A 15,243-nucleotide genomic window follows, 5' to 3' on the forward strand; every position below is an offset into this window, starting at 1 on the left:
AGCTGCTGTTTTGGCTTCCTTCTCTTCAAAAAGCTGCCACAGACAGATTTCTGAGTGGTCTCCGAGTTGTTTGCAGTAATGGAAGGGGACTCCGCAGCTCTTTCGGACAAATCCTCCCCAGAGTTCCAGGCAGTTTGATGGGGTTTACTCTCAAGCAAGAGTAAGGAAGGTGGCAGCCCTAGAGCAACCCAAGGCAACAAAATATTGCAAGCCCCCTGAACAGGAGAGGAGACTAAAGCTCTTCCTGACTTGGCAAGGAGGGCGGGTGGGGGGTTCTGTGTGCACAAAAAAGGGGGAGGGGTGGGAGAGGCGTTCGGATCCCTGCTAAGGAAACAGGAGGGGGAGAGAAGAGGGGTGGGGGTCTTTGGGGAGCCACGCTCCACTGCGCATCACAATTGCAAGCACCCCCATTGTTTTGTTTTTCTCTTTCCCTTTTCCCATTATTTTCATTTTTCTTTGTAGCTTTGTATTTTATATTTTCATAAACTAATAAAATATTCAAACACACAATTGCAAGCACCCCATCCCATGACGTGGTGCTTGGATTTATTTCTTTATTTATGTATTTGTACCCTGCCTTTATTGGCCTGTTGGGAGAATCAATCCAGCATCTCTGCTTGCTCCAGAAAGAGATCTTGCCCCCCCCCCCTGCTTCCCCCACCCCAGAAAGGGCAAAGGAGGTCCAGTTCTCTGGCCAAGGCAGCCAGGAAAGCACCCAGCTTAGGCCTTCCCAGCAGGACGGCTTTGCTGCCTCTTCCTGCAGATAAAATTCTTCCAATTCTATTTGGCAGGAGAAGAGCAGGAATGCTGTACTTTGCGTTGCCAATTCACAAAACGTGTGCTCAAAACACAACTCCGCGGCTTATGTAAGCCCCAAACAACAATGCGCGGCACAAACACACCCCATTTTATCCAGCCAGATGCCCTTCTTGCTAGTGCAATAGTTGTCATCCTTGGCCACTTTCAGTGCTGGCTGGGGAATTCTGGGAGTTGAAGTCCAGCCACCTTGGCTGAGAAACACTGCTGCAGTGTAACTGCACAACAGCTGGACTCTCGGCAGCCTCTGAAGACAGGAAGGGTCCAGCTGAAGATGTGCTGCTTGATTCGGCTTCGGGAACAGCTGGGGTGTCCTGGCAGTTTTAAGGTGGGACGAGTTCAGCTAAAGAAGGATGGATTTTCCCAGCTCTTTTCCCCTCCTGCTGGGAGGCCAACTCCTTCGCCCTCTGCTTGAGGGGCAGGACACGGCGGGGTGGGCCAGGCAAGTGGAGGTGGGTGCTTGAAACAGCCTGCTCAGCCCCCTGCCCACATCCATGCCTTGGTCCAGTCTGTCCAGCTACCTCTGAACATGGGCATCGCACCTCCTGAAAGAGTCCAAACCCAGACTGGCTCACGAGCTGCAGGTTCAAAGGGGGGGGGTTGTGGGGTGAACTGGGGGAGAGCCCCTTTTGGGGGTATCAGCACTACTTCACAAGGCCAGGACTCTCCAAGAGGACTACAAGTGGTCCCTGACTTACGATCACAATTAAGCACAAGTTTCCATTGCTAAGCATTGTTAAGTGAGGTTTGCCCCCATTTTACAGCCTTCCTTGTTCAGTGAACCACTGCAGTTGTTCCGTTAGTAACCTGGCTGTTCAGGAAATCTGACTTCCCCATTGATTTTGCGGGTCAGAAGGTCAGAAACGCTGATCACGTGACCCCTGGACACTGCGACCGTCATAAACATGAGTCTGTTGCCAAGCCTCTGGATCTGGATCACGTGACCCTGGGGATGCTGCAATGGTCGTAAGTGTGAAAAACGGACATACGTCCCTTTTTTCAGTGCTATTGTACCATCATTAAATCGACGGTTGTAAATTGAGGACTACCTGGGCTCAGTGCTAGAACTCCAGATCCCACCAGTCAGGAAAATCAGGAGCAACAGAAACACTCCCTCTGGAGAGAGAGAGAGGGAGGGAGGGAGGGAGAGACCAGCAGCCAAATCGTGAAGGAGGGTGAGGAGAAAGTGCCCCCCAGGGGTTTCTCTCTGGGCCCCCCTTTAACTGGAAGGAGGCGAGAGCAGATGTCTCTGCTGAGTCTCTCTCATCCAGGTGGTCCCCAAAGTGCTTTTCCAAAAGGCAACTGGACTTTCTTCCTGTTTTCCTCTAAAACATTTCGCTTCTCATCCAAGAAGAACTGAAGAAGCCAAACGTCTTCAAGGAAAAACACCAAGAGTTGCCTTTTAGGAAATCTTCTTTGGGAGAGGCAAGAATAAAAGCGAGCCTTGAAGCCAGGTCAGCAAAGGTCCCGGCGTCCCGAGGGAGAGGCTCTCCCCCCCTCCCCCCCTCCAGAATGCAGCACAATCATTTGGATTTGGATGCTCCACAGCATGTTTGTGCCAAAGTTGGGGAAAGTGTGGGAGACAAATGCTCTCCCTCAATGAGGCAGCTTCCCCCAACCTGATGGGCTCCAGATGTGCTGTTTCGGGATTCTAGGAACTGCACACCAGCAAGCCTGAGAACCATCCCAGCATTAGCTCCAAGTGAAAGGTGAGGAGAGGGGAAGGGGGTGTGGGTTCTGCCCCTGCTGGAAGGGTCCCTGTCCTCCCTCCCCATAGATGAATCTCCTGTAGCAGAGAGAGGCAGGAGGGGCGGATTAAAAGATGATTAAAGGTCTGGAGACTAAAACATACAAAGAACAAGGATGCAGGATTTGGGTTTGGCTGGTCTAGAGAAAAGAAGAAACTGGGGTGACATGATAGCAGTATTCCAGTATTTGGGGGGCTGCCACAAAGAAGAGGGGGTCAAGCTATTCTCCAAAGCATCAGAAGGCAGGACAAGAAACAATGGTTGGAAACTGACCAAAGAGAGAAGCAACCTGGAACTAAGGAGAAACTTTCTGACAGGGAGGACAATTAACCAGGGGAATGGCTTCCCTTCAGAAGTTGTGAGCACGTCATCCCTGAAGGTTTTTAAGAAGAGACCGGACGGCCACTTGTCAGGAATGGCCTGGGGTCTCCTGCTTGAGCAGAGGGTTGGGCTAGAAGACCTCCAAGGTCCCTTCCAGCTCTATTTTGATTCTGAGTTGGTTTTGTGCTAAAACCATGGAGATTTTCAGGAGAAGGCAGATGACTCGTCCTGAGACCAAGACCACTTAGGCAGGAAAGGGGCAAATGCTGGAAGGCATCTGTGAAGTGACCCAACCTGCCTCAGATATAAAAAGGGAAGATGGAAAAGGGGGGGGTGTCTATTTCTGAGGCTGCAGGACCGGCTGCTGAGGAGGCGTCACCCAGGGAGGGATGGCCCTGCCTGACCCAGCCTGCCACGTCTGGAGATTCCAGCCTGAGGACGGGGAGGAAGGCCAGAAAGAGACGCCTGGAGCAGCTTGTGGGAATGGCTGGGGCCCATCTCCGCAATCCAGATGCCTGAACGGAGGAGGGAGGCTGCCAGTTCAAGGCTTTGCTTAGCAGGGAGACAGCCGGGGGTGGGGGGAAAGCCAGGGGGCTGGGTGACCTTCCTGGCCCACGGGCAGTGCCTGCCCCCTCGTGCAGAGGGGCCTGGGGGCACTTTGTCCCCCCCACCCCCTTCCAGAACCACAGGGTTGCTTCCAGAAGCCAGGAGGGGGCCTTGGAGCTGAGCCAGCCCCCTCGGCATCCCCCCCCCCGCACAGCTGGAGTGGGGAGGGGGCCTGCTGGACCCCACAGCCCAGCTGCAAAAGCTGCACAATGCATTGAAGCCAGAGAGTTTTGCAAAGCCTGGAATCCTTCTCGGTGTCTGCCCTCTCCGGCCTCCCATTCATCCGGCTGAAGGGCAGCTGCTGGCCTTGTACTGGGGGCCCTGGATTTACGACCACAACTGAGCCCGAAATATCCGTTGCTAAATGAGACAGCTGTTAAATGAGCTTGCCCCCATTTTGCTATCTTTCTTGCCACGGTATTTAAATAAATCATTGCAGTTGTTAAGCCACACGGTTTTTAAGGGAATCTGGCTCCTCCCTGAACATTGCTTGTCAGAAGGTTCCAGAAAGGGATCACTTGACCCCGGGGCGCTGCGACCGTCATAAATACGAGTGTTTCCAAGGTCTGAATTTTGATCACGTGACCGTGGGGATGCAGTGACGGTTGTGTGTGTGAAAAACAGTCACAAATCACTTTTTCAGTGCTGCTGTCATTTTGAACGGTCACTAAATGAATGGTTGTAAGTCGAGGACTGCCTGTACTTGCCATTTGTCCAAAGGAAAGGAGAGGACACCAAGAAAAGCTAATGGGGAAGGGGGAACTGCCTTTTGTTGTTAATGGCTGCCATTGACTCTCCTCAGCAGCTTTTCATCTGCCTGGATTTCAATGTATAGAAAGTCCTCGACTTATAACTATAATGGAGCCTGCCCATTATAGTCTGTCAGGGAATTGTGCAGTTGGCGTCCCAATGAAGTGGGAGACGCTGAAGGAACTTGGGAGTTTTATTCTCTCTCTCTCTCTCTCTCTCTGTGTGTGTGTGTGTGTGTGTGTGTGTCTCTGTCTCTCCACGCCTGCAGCAGGCGAGGCAAAGGGGAGCCTCCTCCTGAGGTAAATAAATGGCAGAGCGCAAAAAGGCACAGGGGGGGGGAAGGTGGGGGAAAAGGAAAACTCCCCCTCCACACCTAGAGCAGCCAATCACAGTGCAGGTCGCCTCACGTGGGGCCTGTTCATCAACTCCTCTGCGTCCCCGCCCCCCTCCCCCCCACACAGCCCTTGGCTGCTCTAGCTGCCAGACCAGAATATCTGGACATAGTCATAAATTGTGACAGTCATAAAATGAGTTATCACACAACCCACCCGATTTGTATTTTATTATCTTTTTTGCAGTGACCATAAGTGAAACTTTATGCTCATTAAGTCAATCCGTGGTTGTTAAGCAAACCCATGGTTCACTACAGGACACTTTTACCCCAAAATGAAAATAAATGCAGGTTCACCGCAAAAATGGTGTAAATCGTGGTCATGCAACTGTGGGATGCGGCAAGTGGTCATTAATGTAGGACGGTGGCTGAGCACACAAAATGTGGTCATGTGATCACGGGGTGGGCAGCTATAGGAACTTCAGAACCGGTCATAAGTATCTTTCGGGAGTCCCTTGTAACTTTGAACGGTCAGTAAATGGCCTTATTTGTATATAAATTCAGATGAGAAGGTTTCTTTGGGGGGGCTGAAGTTTTTCGCTTTGCCATTTAATGTGGCAAAGAGGACTCTGTTTAGAACAGGGCTCTTCCAACTTGGCCCTTTGATGACTTGTGGACTTCAACTCCCAGAATTCCTCAGCCAGGCACACGTGCTTGGCTGAGGAATTCTGGGAGCTGAAGTCCACAAGTCATCAAAGGGCCAAGTTGGACGAGCCCTGGTTTAGAAAGTGGCCAGCAGTCGGCCCTTTTGCTGGTTAAGTTCACACAGCAAAGGCGGGAAAGCCCGCGTCCCTTTCCCTCAGGGGCCTCCCCCGCCCGCCCACCTGAAGATGCAGCGGTCAGCCCTGCCCCAGTCGGGCCCTCTTGGCAAGCAAGACTCTCCACTCCATTGGTAGCCAAAAGAATACTTTTACTAAAAGCCAGGTGGTTACAGTAGTTCATAGCCAGAACCGAGGTTTTGTGGGGGGGAAAGTTTCCCAGTTAACTTTTCTGTTCCCGTTCGACACGCACGCACACCCTGCTACACCCTCCCGTGTGTCCAGTTAACATTCAAAGAAGTTTTGGCAACCGTCCCTGCAAAAGCGGGCTGGTCTGGAGTGATACATCCTGCTTCCCACCCAAGCGCCTGGCCCTGGGGTGATGAGCGGAGGTCTTCGGACGGCACTAAAGCTTCATTTCGGTTCCCCTGGCTCCCGCCGCCCCTCGCACACACCCAGGTTTATGGCAGGCTGGCACCGGGCGAAGGATGGTACTTCTGACAGCAGCAGCAGAGCAGCCAGAGCCCCTCCGGGATGCCCCGTCCTCAGTGGGGGTCCTTTCTGACTGCTTTGAACACCCCAGCAAGCAGAGGTCAGGCCTGGCTTCACCGATGCCCCTAAATTGGTTTGACCTTCCTTTGGATTACTGGAGGGGGGGGTTGGAGGGGAAGGGGGGAGGGCTATGGCCAGGGGGGCTCTTCCAGTTATGGGAAAAGCAGCATCTTCCCCCTTTCAGCCGCCCTTCCCCAAATTTTGACTCCATCTGGGGGGGCTCGCTCACCCCTTGCCTCCAAAGCCCCCTCCTGGCCCTCCAAATTCTTTCTTCCTCCCTGATCTTCTGGGTTAAGCGTTGGATGAATCCACCCATCTGGCCACAAGAAGCTGCTCACCCCCAGCTTCGCCCCCCAAAGCAGCCCCTGCCTGGAGAGGCGGGGGTGTGCCCCCTTGGTGGGACCCCGGCCCACTCCGAGGACTCCCCTCAACAGTCGGGATACCGTTTCCAGAGGATGGGGAGACAGGTTGGGGGGCGGGTAGGAGGAAGGCTGGAGGGGTATTAGAAGCCCCCCCACCCCACCCCGGCCGCGCCCACGTCCTCCGGCAGAGCCAGCTACCCGGGGCGCCTCCCCCTCGCCTCGGCCCTCCGCGGCCCCGATCTAGGCCCGGGCGGCGCTGTCCCCGGGTCCGCCCCTCCCGCATCCTCCTCGGCCAGCGGGCGCCACGCCTGGGTCGGGTCCAGCCGGTAGTTTTATTGATCCGTTTTGCGCCTTGGCCCTGCCAAGCGCTTCTCGGCCGGCCTGGGCGGCGGCGGCGACAGCGCCGTGTCCGGGGGTCCCGTCCGACCCCGCCGGGGTCCCGGCCCGACCTATTTCCAGCCGGCGGCGGCGAGGCTACTGAGCCGGCAGAGGGGCTGCAGCCAGGTGGGCGTCTCTTGCTGCCAGAGGCCGTGCACCCTCCGGTCCATCCAGGGCGCCAGCTCCGGGTCCGAGTCGGCGGGCCGGGCGTCCAGGCGGCACCTCCGCGGCTCGGTCCTGGGCAGCCGCCCCCGGCACCGCGCGCACACCAGCGGCGGCGGCTGGTCGTAGAAGAGAACTGCCGGGCAGAGCAGAGCAGAGCAGGGCAGAGGCGGCGGTCGGCCTCGGGCGCGGAGAAAGGGGGGGGTCCTGGGCCGCTGCTCTGGGGCGCCCCCGGGCGGCTGTCCTGGGCCACTGCAGGGGCGCGCCGGGATGTGGGCGCCGCCCAGCCAGAAACAGGCCCCATTGCCTCCCCCGACCCGGCGCCCTGGGGGTCCTGGGGGCAGCGCTCACCTTTAATATCGCTGGAGGGTCCCGGCGAGCTGTCCAGGCTCTGCTGCTGCGCTTGGAAGGAGACTCTGGCGCGAGAGGAGAGGTAGGGCGGATCAGGAAAGGGACCCTCCGGGGAAGCCCCGCCCCCCCCTCGGCCCCACCCAGGGTCCCGTCAGAGGGGAAAGCGAGGCAGGGCTGGCGCTTGCTTCGCCAAAGCTCGTCCTGAGGGCGGATGGGGGTAGGTTGACCCTCACCAAGTTTTCTCAGAAGCTGTGCATTTTTACAGGGTGTCTGTACCCCCCCCCGCCTCCTTCCCAGGATGGCCCACCCCCACGGCTTTTCAAAGGCCCTTCTCAGACAGGTGGATCCTCTCCTGCCGCTCGGGATGTAAATTCAGATTAAAACAACTTTGGTAAGAAAAATAAATAAAAAATCTCCGATAAAGGGGAGTCCAGCTCCTGTTTGGAGACCTCCAGCTCTCTGGGTCGGGGGCTGCCCTGTCAAACCATTCTTGTCCCCAGCAGATTGTCCGGCCTTCAGCCTGAACCTGCCTTGCAGAACTTGCCTTGTATCTAGCTCTCCCTAAATCGTTGGCCCAGATGAGCAAGAAAATAATAAAGAAACTTAAGCGTGAAGTCTGTAGATAGGAGCTCAGGAGAGAAGTCTGTGCAAATCAGAGGTTTGAGCCTGCCCCAAACTGACCAGGGAGGGAGGGGCGTGTGGGGGGGGTCTGGCTCATCAGCCCACTTACCTCCTGGGCTTCTCCAGATTTTGCTTGAGTCTTGGGGAGAACTGGGAGGTGGCGCCCGGCACCTTCCCGCCCATTCCCATTATTATCCCTGGGCTCCTCATCACCGTCTCAGAGTTCTGGGGGGGGGGGAACAAGAGGTTGATATTAGATGGAGACCCCCCTCATTCCATGAGCCCAGGGAGGAGTAACCAATGCCCTGCTCCCCCAAAGGGCTACAAATCCCCCACCCTGGCTGCAATCCCATCCCTGGGAGGTGGAAAGGAAGGTGACAACCAAACTGAGGCTTGCTTGCACCACGGCTGGCTTCAGCTGAAAGCGGGTGGGGTGCCTGATCTTAGTTCAGCAGCGGCCAGGACCGGCCTGTCTCATTAAAGATATGGGGACCCAGCTGAGGAAGGGGTGCTGTCGACAATATTTGCAGCTCAGGGTTGAACCCTGGGGTCCTCGGTGTTCTCTGAACTGGGCTGTTTCCTTGCAGACGTTTCATGACCCAACTAGGTAACATTATCAGGGCTTAGAAGGGAGGGGGGTTATGGGGGGAGAACTGTGGGGTCCTCGGTGTTCTCTGAACTGGGTTGTTTTCTTGCAGACATCTCATGACCCAACTAGGGAACATCATCGGTGGTTGAAGGAAATAGGGTTGGTCCTCTGTTTATACCCCAATCAAGGAACTACCATCTCAGACAAATAATCTAAGGATAAGCAAAAGCCTAATGAAGGAACTAGCAAGACCACGCCCACCAACACTGACAGGATAAGTGACTTGTATATGACGCCACTCCCCTCTCCCTTTTAGCACTGATGATGTTACATAGTTGGGTCATGAAAAGTCTGCAAAAACCCCACTGAGCTCAGAGAGCACCAAGGATCCCCCCCCCCAACTGGAGCTGTGCTGGCAGGAGAGCTCTAGATGGCTGGGTGAGAGAGATTCTTCCGGAATACCCTCTGAAATCAAAAGCCTCTGAACCCAGCCAGGGAGAGAAGGGCATCTGGCCGGCCTTTAGAGCATCCTTCTCCTGTCGTTGGCTCCTTGCAAGCCCCCCACCGTCTGCAGGGACATTGTCAACCAGCTGGCCTCCCCGGAGTGGCCCTTCGGCTGAATATTAGTACCGATTCATAAAGCTTTAGTAAGGCCACCTCTGGAATCCCACATCCAGATTTGGTCACCACATTACAAAAAAAGATGTTGAGACTTTGGAAAGAGTGCAGAGAAGAGCAACTAAGGTGATCAAAAGCCTCGAGGTTAAAACATATGAAGTAGGGTTGCAGGAGTTGGGTATGGCCAGTCTAAAGAAAAGGACCAGGGGGTGACATGATAGCAGTATTCCAGTATTTGAGGGGCCGCCACAAAGGAGGGGGGGGGTAATTTATTTTCCAAAGCACCAGAGGGCAGGACAAGAAACAGTGGATGGAAATTAATCAAGGAGAGAAGCAACCTGGAACTAAGGAGAAACTTCCTAAGAGAGGACAATTAATCAGGGGTAGAGAAGTTGCCTCCAGAAGTTGTGAATGCTCCAACACTGGAAGTCTTTAAGAAGAGTCTGGACAGCCACCTGTCTGAAATGGCATAGGGTCTCCTGCTTGAGCAGGGGGTTGGACTGGAAGACCTCCGAGGTCCCTTCCCGCTTTGCTCTGATTGGAGCTGAGGGGTCGCATACCTCGGCCACGGGGCTGATGCTGGAGGCACTGCTGCTACGGCTGGAGACCAGGCAGTGGTGGATGGGGATGGCCGGGTCCTTGGTGGTGGTGGAGAGGCCGTTGTGCAGGATGTTGGTCAGGCGGCTCCAGAGTGCAAAGACGGCCTCTGGGTGCTCGTGGTGCAGCTGCAGGTAATACACCGTCTTGGTCACCGTCTGGAGACGCAAAATGCGCTGGGAGGCGCTGTGGACAGAGAGCTGGACGTAGCGGAGGGGGAGCAGCCTGGGCAAAGCAACGGAGGCAGTCAAGGACAGGCTGGGCCAGAAGCTCGGGTGGGGGTGGGGCAGGGTTGGGAGATGAGCAAGACCCCCATGGGGTGGGCCTGGGAAGGGGGGCTTTGGCTGCTCCCTTTTGCCTGCAGCACCCCCCCCCCAAACGAGACACCTCCCAAGTCTCAAAATTCTGCTCCCCACAGTCACTGTTGGTTTATTAGACCCAGGAAAGGATTCGTGGAATGAACCACGATCCAGGTAACCCTGGGCACACAGGCCATGCCAACGCTGCTGAGGCTGGACATCGGCCCCAGTACGGACTTCAGGCTGCCCAAAACGAGGCTCTGGGTGGTGTCCACACACCCGGCCCTGGAGCTGCATGTGTGAAGCAACCTGGGATCACACCTGGCCGGGTTCCTCCTTCTCTAGCTGTGGGGAGGTGCCCTGAGGCAGCCCAAGCCTCTCCGGTGCCAGCCTGCTTCCCCTCCTGATCCGGCCCAGGGAGGGACAGGCCTGGGCCAAGGTCACCCTCCTGATCCTGGGCCAACATCACCTGGTTAGGTCCATCCGTGACAGCTGGGGACCGCCAGCGTTGGGCCTGCCAAGCGGGGCCCGGTGATTGGCCATCAGGAGCACGTTGGGGAGAGGGAGGCAGGGATCCGAGGAGGTCACTGCCAGAGTCACAATGGTGGGCGTGTGGGTGATGTCCATCCATTTCCCCTTCTTTGTGACCTGGAAACCATTTCCCGCCCACCCGAGAGCCCTGGGTTAATTAAAGGGCCAAACCCGTCTATTTTCATCAAATCCAGTCACCCCCTTGTTCCCACCAAGGGGTGCAACGGGCGAGGGTACCCTCTTCACTCAGCCCAAGGCTTCCCAGTGGCATGCCCAGCAGAAGCGGCAACCCCCCCATCATCTCTGCCCAAGGGTGAAGGCAGAAGGCTAAGTGGGCATCTTTGGCACAGCCCCCAGCCCGGCCTACCTCCTGGCCTGCCCCTCCACAAACCTGAATGAAGTTGCTCTCAAAAACAGCCGAGTTGGGGAACAGGTTGTAATCTGGGGAGCGGATCAGCTGGCAGAGCAGCCCCCCCTCCAAGCCGAGTGTCTTGCCAACATCTCTAGCCATGGGGTGTGGGGCAGCTGGGCTCAAGGGGACAGGCATGCCCAGGCCCTCCCTTAGCTGGCCAGGCAGCGGGGCCCAGCACTGACTCAGCGAGGGGGGGGGGAGCTGGCTCAGCAATCCGTGGAACTGGTCAGAGCAGAGCTGCGTGCATCACAGTGGCATTGGGGTGCCGCCTGGAAGAGGCTGTGATGTCACACTGGCAGAGGAAGTGTTGGCTCCATTGAGATGGAAGCAGAGCCCAGAGCCCAGCCTGGTGCACTGGAGACTGCCAGGCTGGCAGGGGTTTGACTCCCCTTAGAATTCCCCAAGTGGCAGGGAATTCTCTGCCCCCCTCCACCCCCCTAATGGGCGTGAGGCTTCGTGGGCATCCGTATAAAGTGACAATAAATTTTTTATTCTATTCTATACATCCTGGCAATTGGTAAAGGCCGGTTTACAGAACAGGTCGAGCCTCAGCTTGGGTCAATAAAAGGTAAATTCTGTGCTTGGAGAATGTAGGCCGTGTTTAACCTAAGAAGGCGATCAGGTCCAGTGCTTAACACCCAGTGTGGAAGGGACCACAAGGATCATCTAGACCAGGGGTCCCTAACCCCTGAGCCACGGTCCAGTGCCGGACTGTAGCCCGTTCAGAACTGGGCCAGGGAAATGGGTGCATCCCCTCTCTCTCCCCTCCCCCCCCGCCCTGCTTCCACTGGTCTGTTGAGTTGGAAAGGTTGGAGATGGATTGGGTAGAGCGATGCTAGCTGGGGAATTCTGGGAGTTGAAGTCCATGAGTCATAAAAGAGCCGAGGTTGCCTACCCCTGATTTAGACCAACCTCAAAAGACAATTTGTTCAGCTTCTTCTGGCCGAGAGGGTGAACCCACAACCTCTGTAGGGAGACTGCTCCCTTCTGGGGTAAGTCTTGCCTACAGGGGGTTTCTCTGTAGATTTGGACAAAATCTAAGTAGAATTTAGACTAGACTAGACTAGACTAGACTAGACTAGACTAGACTAGACTAGACTAGAATAGAATAGAATAGAATAGAATAGAATAGAATAGAATAGAATAGAAGCTGGAAGGGACCATGGAGGTCTTCTAGTCTAGCCCACTGCTCAGGCAGGAGAACCTACACCATCTCAGACATGTGACTGTCCAGTCTCTGCTTAAAAACCTCCAGTGATGGAGTAGCCACAATTTCTGGTGGCCAGCTGTTCCACTGGTTGATTGTCCTCACTGTCAGGAAGTTTCTCCTTAATTCCAGGTTGCTCTCTCCTTGATCAGTTTCCAACCATTGTTTCTCATCCTGCCTTCAGGTGCTTTGGAGAATAGTTTGACACCCCCCCCTCTTCTTTGTGGCAGCCCCTCAAATACTGGAAGACTGCTATTGTGTCACCCCTATTTCTTCTTTTCTTTAGACTAGCCAGACCCAAGTCCCGCAGCCGTTCTTCGTATGTTTTAGTCTCCAGGCCTTGGATCATCTTAGTTGCTCTTCTCTGCACTTTTTCCATGGTCTCAACATCTTTTGAAGCTACAGCCTATGATTGTTACATCTGGTCTTAATTTAGGGGGGCAGGGAAAATGGTTCAGTTATTTACTATATATTTGTATGACGCTCATTCTCAATGGCTCTCATTGACTCTAATAATAATAATAAAGTTGGAAGTGACCTTGGAGGTCATCTAGTCCAACCCCGGCTCGTCTAAGAAACCCAACAAATCCAGGCCTCCAAATAACAACAATCTCAAGAGCATCATAATAATTTATTTTAAAAAAATTAAAAGCCATGTGTTATCCCCCAGTGCACCCCAACATTCAACAGACGCCTTTCTAGATGAAAAAAAACCCCAGGTTTTAACCTCTTTCCTGAAGCCCTGGGGAAACCTGCTGGCTGGGGCCCTGGGGGGCCTTGAGGCCCGCCCATCTTCCCGCTGCCAAGACGGGTTGAGAGACCGGAGATCTCTGACATCCCAGAGGTGTTTTTTTCAAGAGGCAACTGGCTTTGTTTTTCCTTGAAGACATTTTGCTTCTCATCCAAGAAGCTTCTTCGGTTCTCATCAGTTCTCTTCTTCAGAACTGAAGAATCTTCTCAGATGAGAAGTGAAACATCTTCAAAGAAAACAAAGTCCGGTTGCCTCTTGAAAAAACACCTCTGGGACCGCTAAGCTGCAGTTTTTAATATTTGCAAAATCTGTACATACCCCCCGACATGAGTCCTCTCTAGCCACCCTGAGAACATGGAACCCCCAACAGTTTGGGGGTGCCAAGGGGTCCCTCTTGGGTTGAAATCCAGCCTAAGGAATGCTTGCTGAGATATCTGCATGTGTGCTCATCCCAAAGCGCTGTCTTTCCATGAAATTGCTGGAGGGGGGGGAAGGATATCCAACAATGGACACCCAGGAGTATCCCCAATTATGAGGCTGAAACGGAACCTCGGGAGTTCAGTGCTCCACAAGCCACGTTCTGCTTCATCAGGGATGACAAACAAGGTTAAGTCCTGCTTGACTGTTTTGAGAGCAGGCAAGGCCTGCTCAAATCTGCCACCTGCTGTAGATCAGCTCCCATTGCAGGTGGGAGGTTGTGTGTTGCTGACCACGGGGGGGGGGGGGAAGAAACGGGACCAAGAGTTGGGGTTGCCCTTAGCTTGTACTCTTCACGCCCCCCCCCCATGGCTGCAGGGGGCAGAGAGCCGGGAGGCCTTTCCTCAGGGGACCTCTCTGGACTGGCCCAGCGTGAGACAGTCACCAAGGGGCAGCATTCAGCAGGGGAAGGAGCAGCGCGGGGGGGGGCATCCGGATCCACCCAGGGGCTGCCCAAAGGGCCCTCCTGGCAAAACTGGAGGACCCCCCCCCCAGCCATTTGTTTGTTTAACATGAATGGTAGCCCATCTCACACATGGCAACACTTAAAAATTTAAACAGTCTAAAAACAGCCAAAGAAATATGAAACAAACCCCCCCCCCCGAATTGTGGGCGAACCACGATCCCTTGACCTCCTGCAACCCACCTGCCTGCTTTCTTTTTCTTTTTTTAAATAATATTTTATTAATTTTCTATTATCGCATTTCATCAGCGCTTAATGAACAGCGTGTTGTCTGGGTTGATTCGTTTGGCTTAGTAATACAAGTTAAGTTCTTATTCTCTATCCCAGGGGTGGGCAACCTCGGCTGACTCGGGAATTCTGGGAGTTGAAGTCCACGAGTCATAAAAGAGCCGAGGTTGCCTCCCCCTACAAGCCTATCCCGTTTTTCCAGCCATGTCTGAAAATATTCTGTATCTTCGTTCTCTTTCATCCCCAATGTAAGCCTGTCCATTTCGGCACAGTCCAGCATTTTCTTGATTATCTCTTCCTCCAGTGGGTGTTTCTTCATTTTTCCATTGCTGAGCAAATACAATTCTCGCTGCTGTTAATACACGTAATGGTAAATATACACTTTGTTTATCCATTTTTTTCTGGAATTACACCTAATAAAAGAAAGTTCAGGTTTAAAGTCTACGTGTTTCCCTGACGTTTTTTTCTAACCTGGCAAAACAGAAAGCTGGAGGGACACACACAAACCCCAGCCCTTCGTTTCTTTAACATGAATGGCAGCCCTCCTGACGCAGCACACAAACAGGGCATCAGATAAAAATTTAAATAAAGTCTAAAAACAGCCAAAGAAACATGACCCCCACCATCACCCCCACCCGAACTGTGGGAGAAGCGCGGTCCTTCGACCTCCTGCCGCCCACCTGCCGGCTTTCTATGGGATGCGGGAGGCTGGTGAAGGGGACAAATACAAGTTTTAGGGCTCCTGTAAAAGGCAAAGGACGAGAAGGGGGGGAGGAGCAGACCCGAGGGGGCTTCCCGGAAACCTTCTGATCCTGATGCGGTGGGGGGCTCAGGCAGACCCCGAGGCCGGGTGGCTTCCCTGAATCCTCACAGCCCGCACATTAACTCCCCTCCCCCTTCATGCTTTTCGCAAGGAAAGCCAGTCGGGGCTGCCCCTTTCTCGCCCCCAAAGCGCAGCTTCCCCAGAAAGCCGGAAGAGGGGAAGCCCCCTGGGGTCGGCGCGCCGGGACCCCGCGCTGGAAGCGGGCAGACGAGGCAGAGGCGTCGCGGGGGCTCCCCTTCTCCCACCCCGACGGCCCCGACCCGGAGGGAAGCCGCCCAATGCGGAGCCACCGCCGGCCTTTTAGGAGGGTCCGGCTTCCTCCCGGCCGGACGGCCGTTCCGCGTCCCTTCTTGTCGCGCGCGCGTGCCCGCCCCCGGGGCGCAGGGTCCACAGTGCGGAGTCTGCCGACCGGGCCCAGAGCCGCTGCGGGGC

At 54.8% G+C, this 15,243-nt stretch overlaps 1 protein-coding gene across 1 annotated transcript; it reads right to left on the reverse strand.

The window, feature by feature from the left end:
• Positions 1 to 6,607: 6,607 nt before the first annotated feature.
• Positions 6,608 to 11,199, reverse strand: LOC120303705 (protein FAM71F2-like). The gene is made up of 6 exons (XM_039333403.1): positions 10,842 to 11,199; positions 10,389 to 10,567; positions 9,584 to 9,845; positions 7,926 to 8,041; positions 7,196 to 7,260; positions 6,608 to 6,980 (listed from the first exon to the last, which is right to left on the reverse strand). Exons 1-6 carry the CDS (start codon positions 10,995 to 10,997, stop codon positions 6,754 to 6,756), a joined length of 1,005 nt encoding a protein of 334 aa, XP_039189337.1. The 5' UTR covers positions 10,998 to 11,199; the 3' UTR covers positions 6,608 to 6,753.
• Positions 11,200 to 15,243: the final 4,044 nt, after the last annotated feature.

Source organism: Crotalus tigris, unplaced genomic scaffold (genome assembly GCF_016545835.1).
Source record: "Crotalus tigris isolate CLP2741 ecotype Arizona unplaced genomic scaffold, ASM1654583v1 scf7180000024475.591531, whole genome shotgun sequence".
Taxonomy (NCBI): domain Eukaryota; kingdom Metazoa; phylum Chordata; class Lepidosauria; order Squamata; family Viperidae; genus Crotalus; species Crotalus tigris.